Source organism: Humulus lupulus, chromosome 4, assembly GCF_963169125.1.
Source record: "Humulus lupulus chromosome 4, drHumLupu1.1, whole genome shotgun sequence".
Classification (NCBI taxonomy): Eukaryota; Viridiplantae; Streptophyta; class Magnoliopsida; order Rosales; family Cannabaceae; genus Humulus; species Humulus lupulus.
This window is the reverse complement of record NC_084796.1, coordinates 228,998,910-229,014,556: the sequence shown is the minus strand read 5'-3', so window position 1 is coordinate 229,014,556 and position 15,647 is coordinate 228,998,910. Positions and strand designations below refer to the sequence as shown.

Below are 15,647 nucleotides of genomic sequence, written 5' to 3'. Positions count from 1 at the left end.
CTTGTGCACTGGCAGAAAACAACGTGCCACCTTAGGTTGAGATGATACACATGTTTTCTCTAACCCCATAAGCCTGCCTCAGTTGTGAAAAAAATCATTCCCAAGAAGAGCCATTCTCAGAATTAGCAACACAAAATGTAAGTGGAAAGATCTTACCTCCTGCATCTTGTGCACTGGAAAAAAACAATGCTCCACCATAGGTAGCGTTTAGGAAAGTGCCATCAACAACTATTACAGGTTTGCATTTGTTCCAGCCCTTCAAAGATGCATTCAATGCCAAGAAGATGAACAACAAATTGTTGTCTTCTGCTGTTTTTGAGTCCACCACTGATCCAGGATTGGTCTTTTGCAACATATGCAAGTAACTTGGAATCAGGCTATAGGATTCATTTGATTTTCCTCTTAAATTGTTCAATGCATTCTTATTACTTCTCCAAGCTTTCATATAATTCATTTTTATTCCATATTTGTCATTCAAATCACCTCTGATGTTTGCTGGGGTGCATGTTGTTTTGATGTTGAGGAACTTTGGCTTGATGCACTTGCCAATTTATTTTGATGTTGCTTGGCATTGATCATTGAATCATATTTCCAAGGAGCATGTGTGTATTTTGTAGTACTTCCTGATGATGAACACCTGTGTGTTTCCATTCCTTGAAGCTCTTAGGGACCACTTACAAATTTAATCTAAACACACAATAGTGTACTCTCTTGTGCATGATTTTTGCACCTTGTATTGGAAGTGATTTTTTATTGCGAAGTAGTTGAGGATAGTCTTTATTATTGCTTTATCTTTGTATATTAATCTAGTTTCAACATCTTGATGTTGAGGGTCGGTTATCACCAGTGCTTCTACAATGTCAACTTGAGTTTCTTTATTCTGGTTATTCTCGAGTTGCTCTAACATTTCTTGAGTGATTATTTTTGCATAATCGATGATGTCAAACATCTCAGTGTATTCTTCTATGATTTCTTGGGGTTTCTCAATTATTGATTCAACTGTTTGTGGACTATTTTCAATCAGTGGCACTTCTTCTGTCATTATAAATTCTATAGAGTTATAAAAGGAAATTTATGATGGTGTTTCCATATTTTCCACTGTGTTGACACGTAAGGTATACTTTGTGAAATATAATTTTTTTATTTTGAGCTGCCTGTAAAAATGGAGAGTATCATCATCTACTATTTTTAGGGGTGGGTAAACTTCTTTCACTTGATAAAGTAGTTGATGGGAATTGTTTCTGGATTGTTTTGCAGTTGCTGAAATAGCTTCTGAACAAGATCCTTATATTTGCAGTCTTTTCATATAAATTCTCCACTTGCTTCGAAATCAACATAATTCTTGTTGTCATCCCAGTGTCCATTGCTTTAAACAAAAATTGGTATTTATTCCATTCTCTGAATGGTAGATTGTCAGCAAAGTTGTTTCTTTTTTTTCCCCAAAGAATTCCTCTTACTTTATATATAGGTCATCCACTTAACATTGGATAAAATGATTTGGCGGGGGGGGGGGGGGGGGGGGTTGAAATACACTTTTTTTTTTTTTTTTCATTTTTTCAATTAAATAAAAGGTTTAAATTCTTTTTTTTTTTATCGACATGAGTGTTTTATATCGAAAAAAATCTCAACTCTTCGTTTTGAAACTATTTTGGATTAACATGGTAGTAGAAAAAGTAATCACAGTTTTTGTTTAAAATTAGACTGTTATGAATGCCAATTATTCATTTGATATCACAGGTTGAGTGACTTTATCTCAACTACAAGCCAAAAGAGACACAAGAAAAATGTTTAATAAAAACAAAAATTAAAAATCATCTACCCATTTTCAATATATTTCGCAGAAATTAAAGAAAGTGTGTTCTTATTAGAATCAACTAGAAAGCAACCAAAGATATTCATAAATAACAGTAAACTATGGTAATCAACTAGATAACAACCAAGTTCAATGAATAAATTAGACAAATAACATCATTTATTTTGTAGAGCAACACGACATATCTGATAATTGAAATTTATTGAGAGTTATTTTGTTTGATTTTGGTTGATTTTTGGAAACTTCATTTTGTAGGCGATGATGGTTGTTTCAGTTGTTTATCGTCGGTTGATCTTGCCGATTTTGGTTTTGTTTTGATATAGGATGATTTCTTGTTGATTGTAGAAGGCAGATCGCCAACATTCATGGAGATCAGTTGTGGGTTTCTCTAGCGTTTAGTTTTTTGTTTTTCTTTGATTTTTTCCCCAGTTTTGATTGTAGTTTTTGATGAATTTTATTCTGGATGGTCGTAGGTTTGACTTATTGTTGTTTTCCTGTAGCTTTGATCGAGATTGATGGCACGACGTGGTTGATCGAGGGTTTCCGTTAGAGGTGACATGATGAAGAAGAAATCATACTTTTGAAATTATTCTCGTACATCCGTATTTTGGTAAATAACTTTGTTGGGTCGTATAAACGTTATTTTGCCCCTAATTTTTTCCCTATATGAAAAAATCTAAATTTTTATAAGAAAATCCACATCTTAATACTAAATTAAACAAAATATATTTACAAAATTAACCCATTTATATTTACATACAATTCGCATTTTAAAAACTTTAATATCCCATTTTTATTACACAAATCGTGCAAAAACAAACCCACAAAATGAAAAATCCCATTGCAAATTTGCAAAAGTTTTGAGAGAAAAGAAAAGAAGAAAAGACCTCTGAAATTTCTAAAACTCATGACCTCAAGCATGTTCGCTCTCTTTTTGTATGTAAAACTATTCCAATGCAAAACAAAAGTTAAAGTTAAAGTTGCACAAAAATAAAAAAAAGCTTTGAACAGAATTAAAACAATTTAGAAGAATAAGACAGTGTTAGGAATGAATAATGTTATAAATATTGGTACTTATATATATATATATATATGCATCTTTATTATTTTTTTTCCATCTTTTATAAAATCATCATTTTTTAATTGATTATTTTAGAGTAATGATAGACAAACTCTCAAATTACACATTATTTTTACGTACTATAATCTTTCACATATTAATTTGAGTGGTTATAAATGATGACACATCGTAGTATGCAAAAATAGTGTTTAATTTAGAATTGTGTGGTTATAATCATTACTCTTTTGATTAAGTATAAAATAGTCATTTATAAAAATAAAAAAATAATAAAATTTTATTGACAAAATAATGAATTATTTCTACACTCATACTTTATTAAAAAAATCAATTGCAAAATTTAACTTTTATTATCTTAGACACAAAATAAGAATAAATAAAGATAAATAATATTACAATAAAATAGTATCTCACTAAAAAAAGTTTGTAAAATATATTTTGCTCACTAACTAATAATGATATTTGTGTATGATTATAAAGAAATGAAATATATATATATATACTAGATACAAGCAACGTACAATGCACATTTACTTAATTTTATTTATAAAATTTATTAATTGTTTTTATTAAATTTATATGATTGTCATATAAATTTTAAATAAATAAAAAATATTATATATAAAATAATCACATAAACATATTAAAAGAAAAATTAAACTAAAACATTGTTTAAGATTTTTTTTTAAAAAGGTATATATAATATGATAACTTATTGGATCACAAATTACCCTATTTAAGGTACAAAACATTCATGATATTATTTAAATTACACCCCAATAATTGGAGAATAAGTTTGTTTATTTTTTATAGAAGATATACGTTATTCTAATTTCTTATGTAGTTATATAGTCATACTATTTATATACACACAACACCTATATATAAAATATTTCTAATATTTATTGTTAGGAAAAATTTTCCTACTTATCTATAGTCCTTGTAGAGTTTTGCCCCCCAAACTATTTTTTGTGGAAAAAAATGTCACCTGAACTATGAAATCATTGCAAACATGCTCATTTTGTTACATTCTGTTCATTTTTTTAAGCAGTTTGTTATGTAGCCACATGTCACATGCATAGTTACAGTACGATAGTCTATTTAACTAATAGAAGTTAGTCGAAATCAAGATTATCGACGTTAAACTTGCAAAAATTAGTTTTAAGAATGCAGATACATATTCTCAAAATTTGTCATTATACCAATATATATGTATGTATATGCCAGTTAGGACTGTCGAATCTCTTCACATTAGCGCAACATCAGTGTTATATGGGCAAATTATTTCAAAAAAAATGAATGATATGCAATATAAGGGACACATTTACAATAATTGCTATAGTTCAGGGGGATTTTTGTCACGAAAAAAAAGTTCAGGGGGAAAAACTCTACAAAGACCATAGTTCAGGGGAAATTTTTCCAATTTACCCTTATTGTTATTCAATATGAATATATATATATATAAGTTAGATCAAATAAAAAAATATATTTTCTTTTCAAATATAAATGATCATTTTTTTTAATAAAAACTAAGATTATGTATTATATATTATTGTGTTGATGTGGTTTTTCGCCAACAATGTATTAAGAAATTAAACTGGTAGATTAGTTCTAAATCATAAACTGCAATTAAATAATTAACACTCTCTCGAACACGCATAACTTTTACATGGTTCAGTGGTTAAAATCCACCTAGTTCACGAGTCAATATTATTACTTTTCTCTCTCAATTTCTGCAGAGTTTTGGTAATACAAAAATGGTCATCCCCTTTCCTGTCCATTATTCCTAGTATATATAGAGGAATTTCATGGACAGGTTTGGGAAACCACGTGAATAAACAAAGTATCTATTTAATACAAATTGTTCCCATTTACATTGAGATATAAGTTGATAATAGAATAGAATATATATTTATTATCTCGAATAATAAATGGTAGATATGTGATACAAGCTAGGCATTAATGAGCGTATAAGGAGTCTCCGAATCTCTTGGGATCCTTCAGTATGCATTCGGTCCAAGTTTCTACGAGCTGAATATCTCCCCCGAGCTCGAGTTCAACGACAATCTGAACCCTAGCTTGTAGTAAGCGTAGAGCGTCCAAAGTTAGATCTGGTTATTATAAGTCTCGAACTCAATTGTTATCCTGAGAGACGGTCTGATAATAATTTACGTATCGTGTTGTCTAGCCCCCAAACTCGACCTGTTCATATCACTGTTAGCCAGATATTTTACTTGGCTATTTTTCCACATATTCTTCTGCTAGCTGTACTCGACCTGAGTAATTGAACTAGTGCTAATTTCAGGGTACAACATTTCCCCCAAGCTCCTGCGCATGCTTGATTTCATCACTTTCTGACATGCACAGTAGGGGCTCTTAGGCTTCTTCCATGTAAAATTGTGCATGCCCACTACTCAAGTACTGGACATGTGGTTGCCTGCAATTGGCGTCCATTCGGGTTTCGAGGACTGTGACAACTGTCCTGTCAACTTTTTGCCGCCGTATGGTTCATTTAACCTTGGCATTTGGATCTCGAACTAACCCAATTGAATGGCCCAAATTAATTCCCGTTGTTTACATATAAATAGGATGATCAGACAAAAAAAAAATAATAAATAAAAAATAAATAATAAATTCTCTTTATTTTTTTTTTCATAAATAAAGAGAAATTACCTGTGAAAAAGGCGTGTGGAGCTTCCTTCTCTCTCCCCATGGGTCGAAAGAAAAAGGAGGTGCCGAAGCCGGCGGCGGTGGCCGTTTCTACGGATTGTATTCAGACGAAACCAGATCTCCCTTCAATTCAAGAACATGTCGTGCTGGAGAACAGCGTTGAGGAATACCATGACCCATGTGAAGTGTTGGAAGCTAATTTGTATGCTGAACAATTTTTGCCAGTGGATACAGAGGGCACAGCAGGTCCGTCCAAAGCAGCTAGTTGGGCTGAGGAGGTGGAGAAAACAGATTATCAGAACTTAGCTAAAGACGTGTGGAGCAAATTCAAAGCCAACCAGGTGAAAACTCTGTCTACTAGCTTGGATTTCATAGAGCCTATGAAGGTTGGGGATCAAATAATTGCTAAACTAGACATTGATGAAATTGAGGTTGAAGCTTCTTTTTGGCGCACATCGATTGTATGTGTAGTTTTGGGTGCTAATCCCCCCTTTCGAGTATTCGAAGGATTTGTGAAAAGAGTCTGGGGTAACCTTGGTATTGACAGGATAGTCCGCATGAACTCTGGGTTTACCTTGGTAAGCTTTCGTGATGTTGCTACTAGGGATCTCGTCCTGGAAACTGGTGTGATTCACTTCGACAAAAAACCAGTTGTACTTCGACCCTGGACACCTGATATGGACACAGTGCAGATGGTGAAATCGATTCCGGTTTGGGTTCGATTAAACGGCTTGGGGCTTCAATATTGGGGTCGTAAGAGTCTAAGTGCTCTAGTTAACACTATAGGCAAACCCATTATGATTGATCAAGTTACTCGTGATAGATCGATGGTCAAATTTGCAAGAGTTCTTGTTGACATGGAAATCTCTGAGACCCCTCCTAAGACTATCTCGTTTGTTAATGAAAGAGATCAACTAGTTGAACAATTGGTGGAATATGAATGGCTTCCCTCTAAATGCAAAGCTTATGATTGTTTGGGACATACTATGGTGAACTGTTCGAAGGATAAGGGGTACATTTGGGTTAAAAAATCCAATCCAGATTATAAGAAATCAGAGATGATTGCTGAAAAGAACATTGCTGAGCCTTATGTTGATAATATGCAGGCTACTACTTCTCAGGAAGCCTCAAGTGAAGCAGCTGTTGTTATTATAACCTCTGCTACTTCCCAGGATGCCTTAATTTCGTGCGAAACAGCTGCTGTTATTGTTAACAAGTCAGCTAATTCTAATGTCGGTATAGTAGCAAAGCAAGTTGCTGTTAGTAAACACAGGGGTGGCAAAGGATACAGGAACGGGGTGCGAGTGGATAACACCAAGAAGGAGAGGAACCAAGACCAATACTGTCCAGCCTTCTAAAACATTAAATCGAAATGGATATGCAGCGCTACAAGAGCCAGGGGATGGGAATTTGGTTACCAATTCTAACTCTAGTCAATATGGAGAAGTGCAACATCCTTAGTTGGAATGTTCGGGGTATGAATAAAGGTAATAAACAGAGAGATATTCGCGACTTGTGTCGATTGAATAATGTTGGTTTTGGGGCGCTCTTTGAGACCAAAGTCCGCCATGAGAAAACAGCAGGAATAATTAGTAATAGTTTTCCCAATTGGGATTATTACTCGAGTAGTGTGATATCGTACATAATATTGCTTATTTGGCAATCAAAATTTGTGCAAGTTCAAATTCTTGGTGAAGATACTCAGTTTGTGCATTGTAAATTCAAAGTTTCTGGGCATAATACAGAGTTCTTTTTAACTGCTGTGTATGGCTCAAACTCTATGTTGGACAGGAAAATTTTGTGGGATAAGCTTGCTGGGTTAGGGTATTTGAATTTTCCTTGGATTGTTTTAGGAGATTTCAATGCTATTTTTAGCTATCAAGACAGGAATGGAGGTAGACCCATAACTGCAAAGGAGGTTTATGATGCTCAAAATTGGCTGTCTTTAGGCCAATTAGATGAATTTCGCTGTGTTGGTTCCTCTTACACCTGGTCTAATAAGCATGAAATAGGGGACCGAATATACTCAAAGCTGGATAGGGTCTTTACTAATGAGAAATGGCTGAATCTCTTTCCTAACACCGAAGGAATTTGTAAATGGGACAGTATTTTAGATCATAGTTACTGTGTAATCAAGAACCATGTTATAGGGAATATTGGTATCAAGCCTTTTAGGTTCTTTGACTGCTGGATGTTCCATAGTATGTTTAAAGTTATTGTTCTTGATAGTTGGAACAAAGCTACCTCTAAAGCAGGCCTTGCCAGAATTATCCTAAAGCTCTACAGGGTGAAACACATGTTAAAGAAATTCAACAAAAATGAATTGGGAGACATTCCTCACAGCTATCAGGTAGCTAAGGAAAGCTTCAATTTGGCCCAAGGTGCCTTAGCTAATGACCCTCTCAATACAATGCACCAGTAAACTGAACAGATCAAGCTTCAAGAGTTGATTCAAGCTAGGAAGAGGTATGTTAGTTTCCTCCAACAAACCAGTAAAATAACTTGGTTGCAATTTAATGATGAAAACTCCCATTACTTTCATGCAATCATGAAAAAGAGGAGGGCTGAGAATAGAATTACTTCATTTGTGGTAAATGAGGAGGTGATTGATGATTATGATAAGGTGGTAGAGCATTACTTTAATCACTTCAGGAACTTCATGGGAAAGAAGAGTTCGGCCACTAAAAAGATTGATTCCAATAGCCTGAGTTTTGGTGAAAAACTTTCTGTTCCGCAGCAGGTCAAATTGATCAGGCCATTCACTAAGGAAGATGTGAAAGAAGCTTTGTTTGTCATTCACTCAATTAAGAGCCCCAGTCCAGATGGGTTTGGTTCAGGTTTTTTCAAAGGCCTTTTGGAATGAGATAGGAAATGACATTAGTATGGCAGTGTTAAATTTTTTTCGTGATGATGTTCTTCCCAACGATCTTAATGAGATTGCTATCTCCCTCATTCCGAAGACTGATTCCCCGAAAACAGCAGCAGATTATAGACCTATTGCTTACTGCAATACGCTCTATAAAGGCATTTCTAAAATGCTTTGTTCTCGTTTGTCTGAAGTTCTTCCTTTTTTGATTCACAGTAATCAAGGGGCTTTCATCAAAAATCGTCTCCTGGCTCATAATATTCTTATTTTTCAGGACTTGCTCAAGGGTTATACGAGGAAAAACATTTCAGCTAGATGTATCATGAAGATCGACCTTAGTAAAGCTTACGATACAGTTGATTGGCAGTTTGTGGCTGACCTCCTCAAGGGTCTTTGTTTCCCTTCGAGGTTCATTCATTGGGTGCTGGTTTGTTTAAAGGGAACCTCTTATTCGTTGATGCTCAATGGTCAGCTTCATGGCACCTTTAGAGGGGAAAATGGTCTTAGACAAGGAGATCCGATATCTCCTCTTTTATTTGTTTTGATTATGGAGTATCTGACTCGGCTTTTACTTCAGACTTCTAAACAAAAAGGTTTTGGTTTCCATCCCTTATGCAAGCATGTAAATCTTGTCAATCTCTGTTTTGCAGATGATCTAGTTATTTTTTGCAAGGGTAATGTGAAATCAATGAGACTCACACAGTTTGCCATTGATAGCTTTTGTGCTACAACAGGCCTCTCAATCAACAACACAAAGTCTCATATATACTTTGGAGGCATGAAAGACGATTGTAAATCTCAACTTTTGGAGATTACTCAAATGGAAGAAGGCTCTTTTCCGCTTAAGTATCTTGGAATTCATCTAAGACCAACAAAATGGAGAGCTGCAGACTGTGGGGAAATCATTGAAAAAATCCAGCGGAACCTCCATTCTTGGGCAAGCAGGAATCTTTCTTTTGCGGGCCAAGCCCAACTCATTCATTCAGTCCTTCTTGGAATTAGGAATTTCTGGATGAATATCTTCATCCTTCCTCAGAAAGTTGTTGCTGTCATAGATAAAAGCTGCATAGATTTTCTTTGGGGGTTGAAAGGGAACCGTAGCAAACTTCACCTCACCTCTTGGGAGCAAGTCTGTCTTCCCAAAAAGTATGGAGGAGTTGGCTTCTTTGAGGGCAGGAAGTGGAATATTGCGATGATGGCCAAGTACATTTGGGCTATATCGAGCAAAAAGGATTGCTTATGGGTCAAATGGATAGATTTGATCTACCTTAAAGGTCAAAGTTTCTGGTCTGTTCCCATAATAAGTGACACAAGCTGGTACTTTCGGAAATTATTGAAGCTGAGGAATGTTATAGATTGTGCTGCTGTTACTGCTTCGGGATTAAGAGGTAAGTTTAAAGCGAAATTTTTCTATCTTTCACTTACAACAGCTAGCGAGGTTTAGTATGCTTATGCTATATGGCATCACTTATGTGTCTCGAAACACAGATTTATTTCCCGGCAAATGATTAATGAACACCTTCTTACTCGAGATAATCTTGGGAAAATTATGGAGCTGGACTCCTATTTCTGCCTTGTTTGTGAAAGTGTCACTGAGTCCCATCAACACCTCTTTTTTTACTGCACTTTCACTAAGAAAATTCAGCAAGAAGTTAGCTCCTGGTCCAGTTTTAGGGGCTGGCCTCTTACCATTGAAGCCTGGAAGATTTGGAGCACCAATGTCTGTTCAGATCTGCTGACTTTGGTTTGGAATGCTATACTTTCAGCAGTTTATTACTCAGTTTGGTGTAATAGGAATAGGTGTGTGTTTGATTTGTGTTGTAGCTCAGTGATGGTAGTTAGTTCAACTATAAAATTGGCTATCAAAGCTAGAGTTAAGGGAATTAATTGTACCAAGGCTAAGAAAAGAGAAAGAGATGTAATTGGCCTTATAAATTCCCTTTAACTCTTCCTTCTTGCTGTTTGCTGTAGCTGTTAGCTACTGCTAGCCTTGTATCTGTTTTGTGTTAGTTGATTATAAAGTTCTTCTTTTCCTAAAAAAAAAAATAGGATGATCAGACTTGAAATCTCGCCACCTTTGCATTTAAAAAATTTCCTTTAAATTTTTGTTTCCCTTTTTTCTCTCAAACTCTTCCCAAAAACCTTCACTACCTTTCAAACATTCAGAAGCTTTCAAAGAGCTTCCTGTGGTCATATCAACATCTTCTTTGAACAAACATATAACTTGTAAGTATTTCCTCACCTGGTTTGAATTTTTTAATTCTTTATTTTCTAGTGAGTTTTTTACTTCAAAAAAGGCTCTTTGCTCAATATCATTTAGGCTATGTCTGAGTGTAAATAGGAAATAGGGTTCGGTTTAGGATAAATGTATGAAATCAGAATTGTTTAGAAATAAGGTACTCATAAAACTGGGTAAATTTTTTGGGTTTTCTGAGAAAATTCTAATGGTAAATTGGTTTGAATACTTGTTTGAGGTGTAGAAGCCGAAGGGGTTTTAGGTTAATCCTAGGTAGCTTAAAGGTTATGATTCCTTAGGCGGTTTTGCATTAAACCGCTTTCAAAAGAAAAGTAGTGGGTCTGACGGATCTGACACACAAATCCCAAAGTATCTGGGAATTTTAAGAAATTGAGGCGCGGGGCCTAGGACCACGCGTTGAGGCTAGGACACATCCTAGCTCGTATAATTTTTCAAATCTCAAAAGTAAACCACTTAAGCCTTTGGCACCTCTAGCCGAGCCATCCGACAAAGACACTCCCGAGGAGGTGGAGAAAAGAAGGAAGAGAGAAGAGGACAATCTTCTTTGTAGGGGTCATATCTTTAATGCCCTACTCGATAAGCTATATGACCTCTATACCAATACCAAATCCGCGAAGGAGATTTGGGATGCCTTGGAGAGTAAGTACAAGGCTGAGGAAGAAGGTACAAGAAAGTTCTTAATTTTTCAATATTTTGAATTTTCTTTCATTGATGGGAAAACTCTTTTACCTCAAATTCATGAGTTACAAGTGATTGTGAACAAGTTTAAAGTTCTCAAGATTGAGCTTCCCGAGGCCTTCCAAGTTGGTGCAATAGTAGCAAAATTACCACCAACTTGGAGGAGCTATAGGAAAAGAATCCTCCATAAGAATGAGGATTACACTTTGGAAGAGATCCAAAAACACATTAGAATTGAAGAGGAATAGAGAATAAGAGACAAGTGTGTGAATGAGTCTAAAGATGAGACTTCCAAGGCCAATGCGGTTTCACACAAGCATCCAAAGGGCAACAACAACAACAAAAAGGGTAGTGGGAACCCTTTAGGTTCAAAGAAAGATCATGGACAATTCAAAGACGTGAGAAGTCATTGTTTTGTTTGTGGAAAACCCGGGCACTATGCTAGAGTATGTAGGTACCGAAAGGACCCACATGAGAATGAGGTAAATGCTATAGAAAAAGAAGAGATCCTAGCATGATTACCATGTTTATGTGCCTGTTGGGAAAATTGTTATTTTGTAATAAAGCTTGTACTCTTGAAAGCTATCAATAAAATTAAAGTATTATTTTATGATAATTCTTTATTTTTCTATGAGACATTTGTGTGAGACATTAACAAAGTTTCAAAATGAACTTGTTAAAATAATAGGTAAGTGTGTAGACCTATTATTTCATAATGTGATTATTTGTTTGAGAAATTCTCACATTACACTTGTGTTCACATTTTATTTTGTGAAATATATAAAAGAAAGCAACCAAGTGAAAGTTACTTTCAAATAAGTGTGCCTTACTTTAGCAAGTAAATGAATCAAGATAAACATTGAGGTTTTTTATCTTGATCTATTGAGTGTTTAACATGAAGCTTAAGGACTCATGATGAACTTTGAGAATCATAGGTCTAGATTTATCTTGGAGGATAAATGACTTATTAGAAATGAAGAGAAATCTATTTTAAAGTGATATTTTATTGTCACTATGTGAGAAATATGGGGGTGATGCTCCAAAGTTAATCAATTTATTTTTAATTAATTGATTAATTTGGTCATTCTATCAAATAGGAGATTTGGAATTCCACATTCTAAATCACATTGGCTATATATGTATAGAATGAACAAATCTAGACATGTTTGGTGTCTAAAGTCATTGTTTGTAATATTTTGATTCAAGAAGGCATCAATTTAAAATATAAAGGAGAATTTTAGAAACAAAGAGGTTTCTAGAATTAATATTCAAGGAAAATGTGTTATCTTGGATATAAAACTATAAGATAGTGGGGGTGTTGACTATGGTCAAAATCACTATTTTAAAGGGGTAACTATTTTAATCAAACTATGGCTAGCAATAAAGTTTGAATAAAATAATGAGAGTGTCTAAGTATGCATACATGAGAAAAGAAATGATTCAAATGGAATCATTTCTACATCTCAAGGGGTGGGACTTAGACTCCCTAAAGAGATTCACGGTTGATGGTAACCTATCTTATTACTAGTCATCAAACTAGTATTAGGTTCAATAGGTAATAACAAGTCAATCAAGTGAATAGTAGTAGTACTTAAATTTTGTCCCATTTGAGATATGAGTACTAGTGTGTTACCAAAATGAGGGTTAAAACTGAAAGGTTTTTTAATAGAACTTAGTCTTGAGAAGACAAGTATTTTAGGGTAACAAAATACTGTAAGAGGTGGTGCCGCCCCTCTTGAGAAGACAAGTATTCTACCTATATAGACCTAGGGGTGGTGCCGCCCCTCATGAGAATTGGGAGTCATTCTCAAGAAAAGTCTATGAATAGAATGTGCGCATGGCCATTAATGGTGCAAAAGCGAGACATTGAGGTCTTAAGTGAACACAGCAAAGGTGTGTGTGTTATCATCGGTTTGTTATCAAGGGATAGTGGTTCAATGCTTCGGCAACCAAAATTTCAACAAACTTTGTGATAATTACCCTAAGGTAAAATTCAAGTCGAAAGACATTTTACTTTATGCACCAATGCAAAGGTTTCTACAGAGAGTGATTATTTAATCAAGTGGGGGAATATTATATTTTAATATAATGTTTGATTGATTAAATAAGTGTTACAAAAAGTGATTATTTAATATAGTGGGGGAATGTTATATTATTTCATATAATATAATATTAGATTAAATAATGTGACAAAATGTGATTTGTCACACCTTGTAACATATTATTGAGAGTCACAAAATTGGACACATGTGTGTGCCCAAATGTGACATATTTTGGAGTTACAAAATAAGTTACAAATTTGTAACTCCCAAATATTACCCAATAATGTGTATATTATATGTTACACATTTGAGATTGGATTTCATAAAAGCATAATGAAATATGGTTGTTGGAGACATGTTTTAACTCCCAATAGGTGTTTGGAGGTTACAAAATCATGTGGGAAAGGATTTGGGACGTTTTGGAACGATTTGGAAAATGACATTTTTTTGCTGAAAAAAGGCTGTGGAGCGGCCACTGTCTTTCCCTGGCCGCTGCCTGGGGGACAGAGGCCAGTGGTCGCGGCTACTGATGATCCTGGCCGTGGCCAGTGAGGCTGACAACCTATGTGAATTTTTAGTTTTTTCCAAATTGAACGGTTCTAACATCCCAAATAACTCCCAAATCTCCATTTTAATTCCATAAACATCCAATTAAACATTGGTAACAACCATGGGGGTTGGTGGAATTTGAAATTCAAAGGGGTATCCCAAACTCTAATAAATAGGAGCCTAATGCTCACTTGTAAGACACACCATTTTCCATCCACAAAGCATTGGGCTGGAAAATACACCTTGAGGCTTGATTATTCTAGAAAGCATTTCCAAAAATCTGTGAGAGATCCCTTAGTGCTTGAGTTAGGGGGAAATAAGCTTTTGGACAAAGGTTTTAAACCTTATCCAAGTTGGTGATCCCCAACCCTCTTCACTCAGGTTGTGTAAGTGAGAGTTTACTATTGTTTTGTTCTTACATTTTTTATCTATTGCTTTTCTTCTTATTTTCTATTTACTTGTAACTTTTGTTTAGACTTGTAATCTTCTTTTCTTTGTTTGTTTGTGTTTTCAGTTATAGAGTTGTAACACTCTTTTTAATCAATCATTATTTATTTGTAATATTTTTCATAGAGTTGTATTAAATTACCTTTTTCATTGAGGCAATAACATATATTCTCTAACACTTAGGTCGCCCACTAATAGGCCGCTTTTTCATCAGGCGATCTGAATTATGGCATCCACTAAGAAGAATGTTGCAAGCTCCTCTACTCAGAACAAAGATAAAGGAAAGAAGGTCGTGCTTGAGTTTCCCATCCCTCACTTTGATCCTGTGGTGGGGAGAGAGATCGTGGTCGTACCCAACACATTCTTTGAGGCCAAGCACATAGTCTCCCAATTACGACTCAGGGAATGGTTAACAAAATCCTATTGAGTCATAGGATAGAGATGGGAGCTGATGGACTTATTGCCCGACCTGTGCTGGAGGGAGAGCGGAGTTGTGCTCCTTTCCAAGATGACTACGGGGCTTGGAGTGATGAGCACTTGAAGGTCGGTGCCTTTCTCCCATTGGACCAATATTTCGCGGACTTTCTGAACTACATCCAACTGTCTCCCTTCCAGCTCCCCCAAAACTCATACAGGCTTTTAGCGGGGTTAAAATATTTGTTTCAGAGGCACGAGTGGGAGGTCCCCACCCCAACATATATCCTATACTTCTTCTGCCTCAAGGCCAGTCCCGACCAGAAGGGCAAGGTGATGGTTTTTACTACCTCACTCGTATCCAAAACTCTGCCTCTGTCATCGACCTCCCCAACCACCCAAATGACTATAAAGATATATTCTTTATGTCAAATGGGCTCAAGAATCGTGACCATCAATACTTCAACCTTCCTCGTAAGTCTTCTATCTTTGTGAATTCAGCACGTGAACCTTTTATCACTTGTGCACTATATATATATTCTTTTGTTTAAAGATTATGACTGAGTTTGCTCTTTGTGCAACTACATTCGCGAGGACGGGGCAGTCTGTGACCCTCGAGGGTCAGTATGAGACCCAATCTAGCCTTCCTCCCAAGGAGAAAGACTATCGTCAAATTGTGAACGACGCCACCATGGTGTCTTGCAATCTCGTCATCCTTGAGCTCCCCCCTTCTCAAGAGACCTTTCCAGCCAATGAGGACGCTGAGGAGGAATAAAACGTGGCACCGCTGGTGCAAAAAAGGCGAGCTCCTGTAGATAATCAGGGGCCTGATC

General features: G+C 35.6%; 1 protein-coding gene across 1 annotated transcript; it reads left to right on the top strand.

The window, feature by feature from the left end:
• Positions 1–6,999: 6,999 nt before the first annotated feature.
• On the top strand, positions 7,000–8,424 carry LOC133832969 (uncharacterized). Its single transcript, XM_062263238.1, has 2 exons — positions 7,000–7,911; positions 7,993–8,424. Exons 1-2 carry the CDS (start codon positions 7,000–7,002, stop codon positions 8,422–8,424), a joined length of 1,344 nt encoding a protein of 447 aa, XP_062119222.1.
• The last annotated feature ends 7,223 nt before the right edge of the window (positions 8,425–15,647 follow it).

What these genes read in the sequence shown, in the direction of transcription:
- LOC133832969 (XM_062263238.1), top strand. Translation starts at nt 7,000, where the DNA reads ATGGAGAAGTGCAACATCCTTAGTTGGAATGTTCGGGGTATGAATAAA. An exon ending in ACATTCCTCACAGCTATCAG is followed by an intron (nt 7,912 to 7,992) that starts GTAGCTAAGGAA and finishes TAAACTGAACAG; the next exon opens with ATCAAGCTTCAAGAGTTGAT.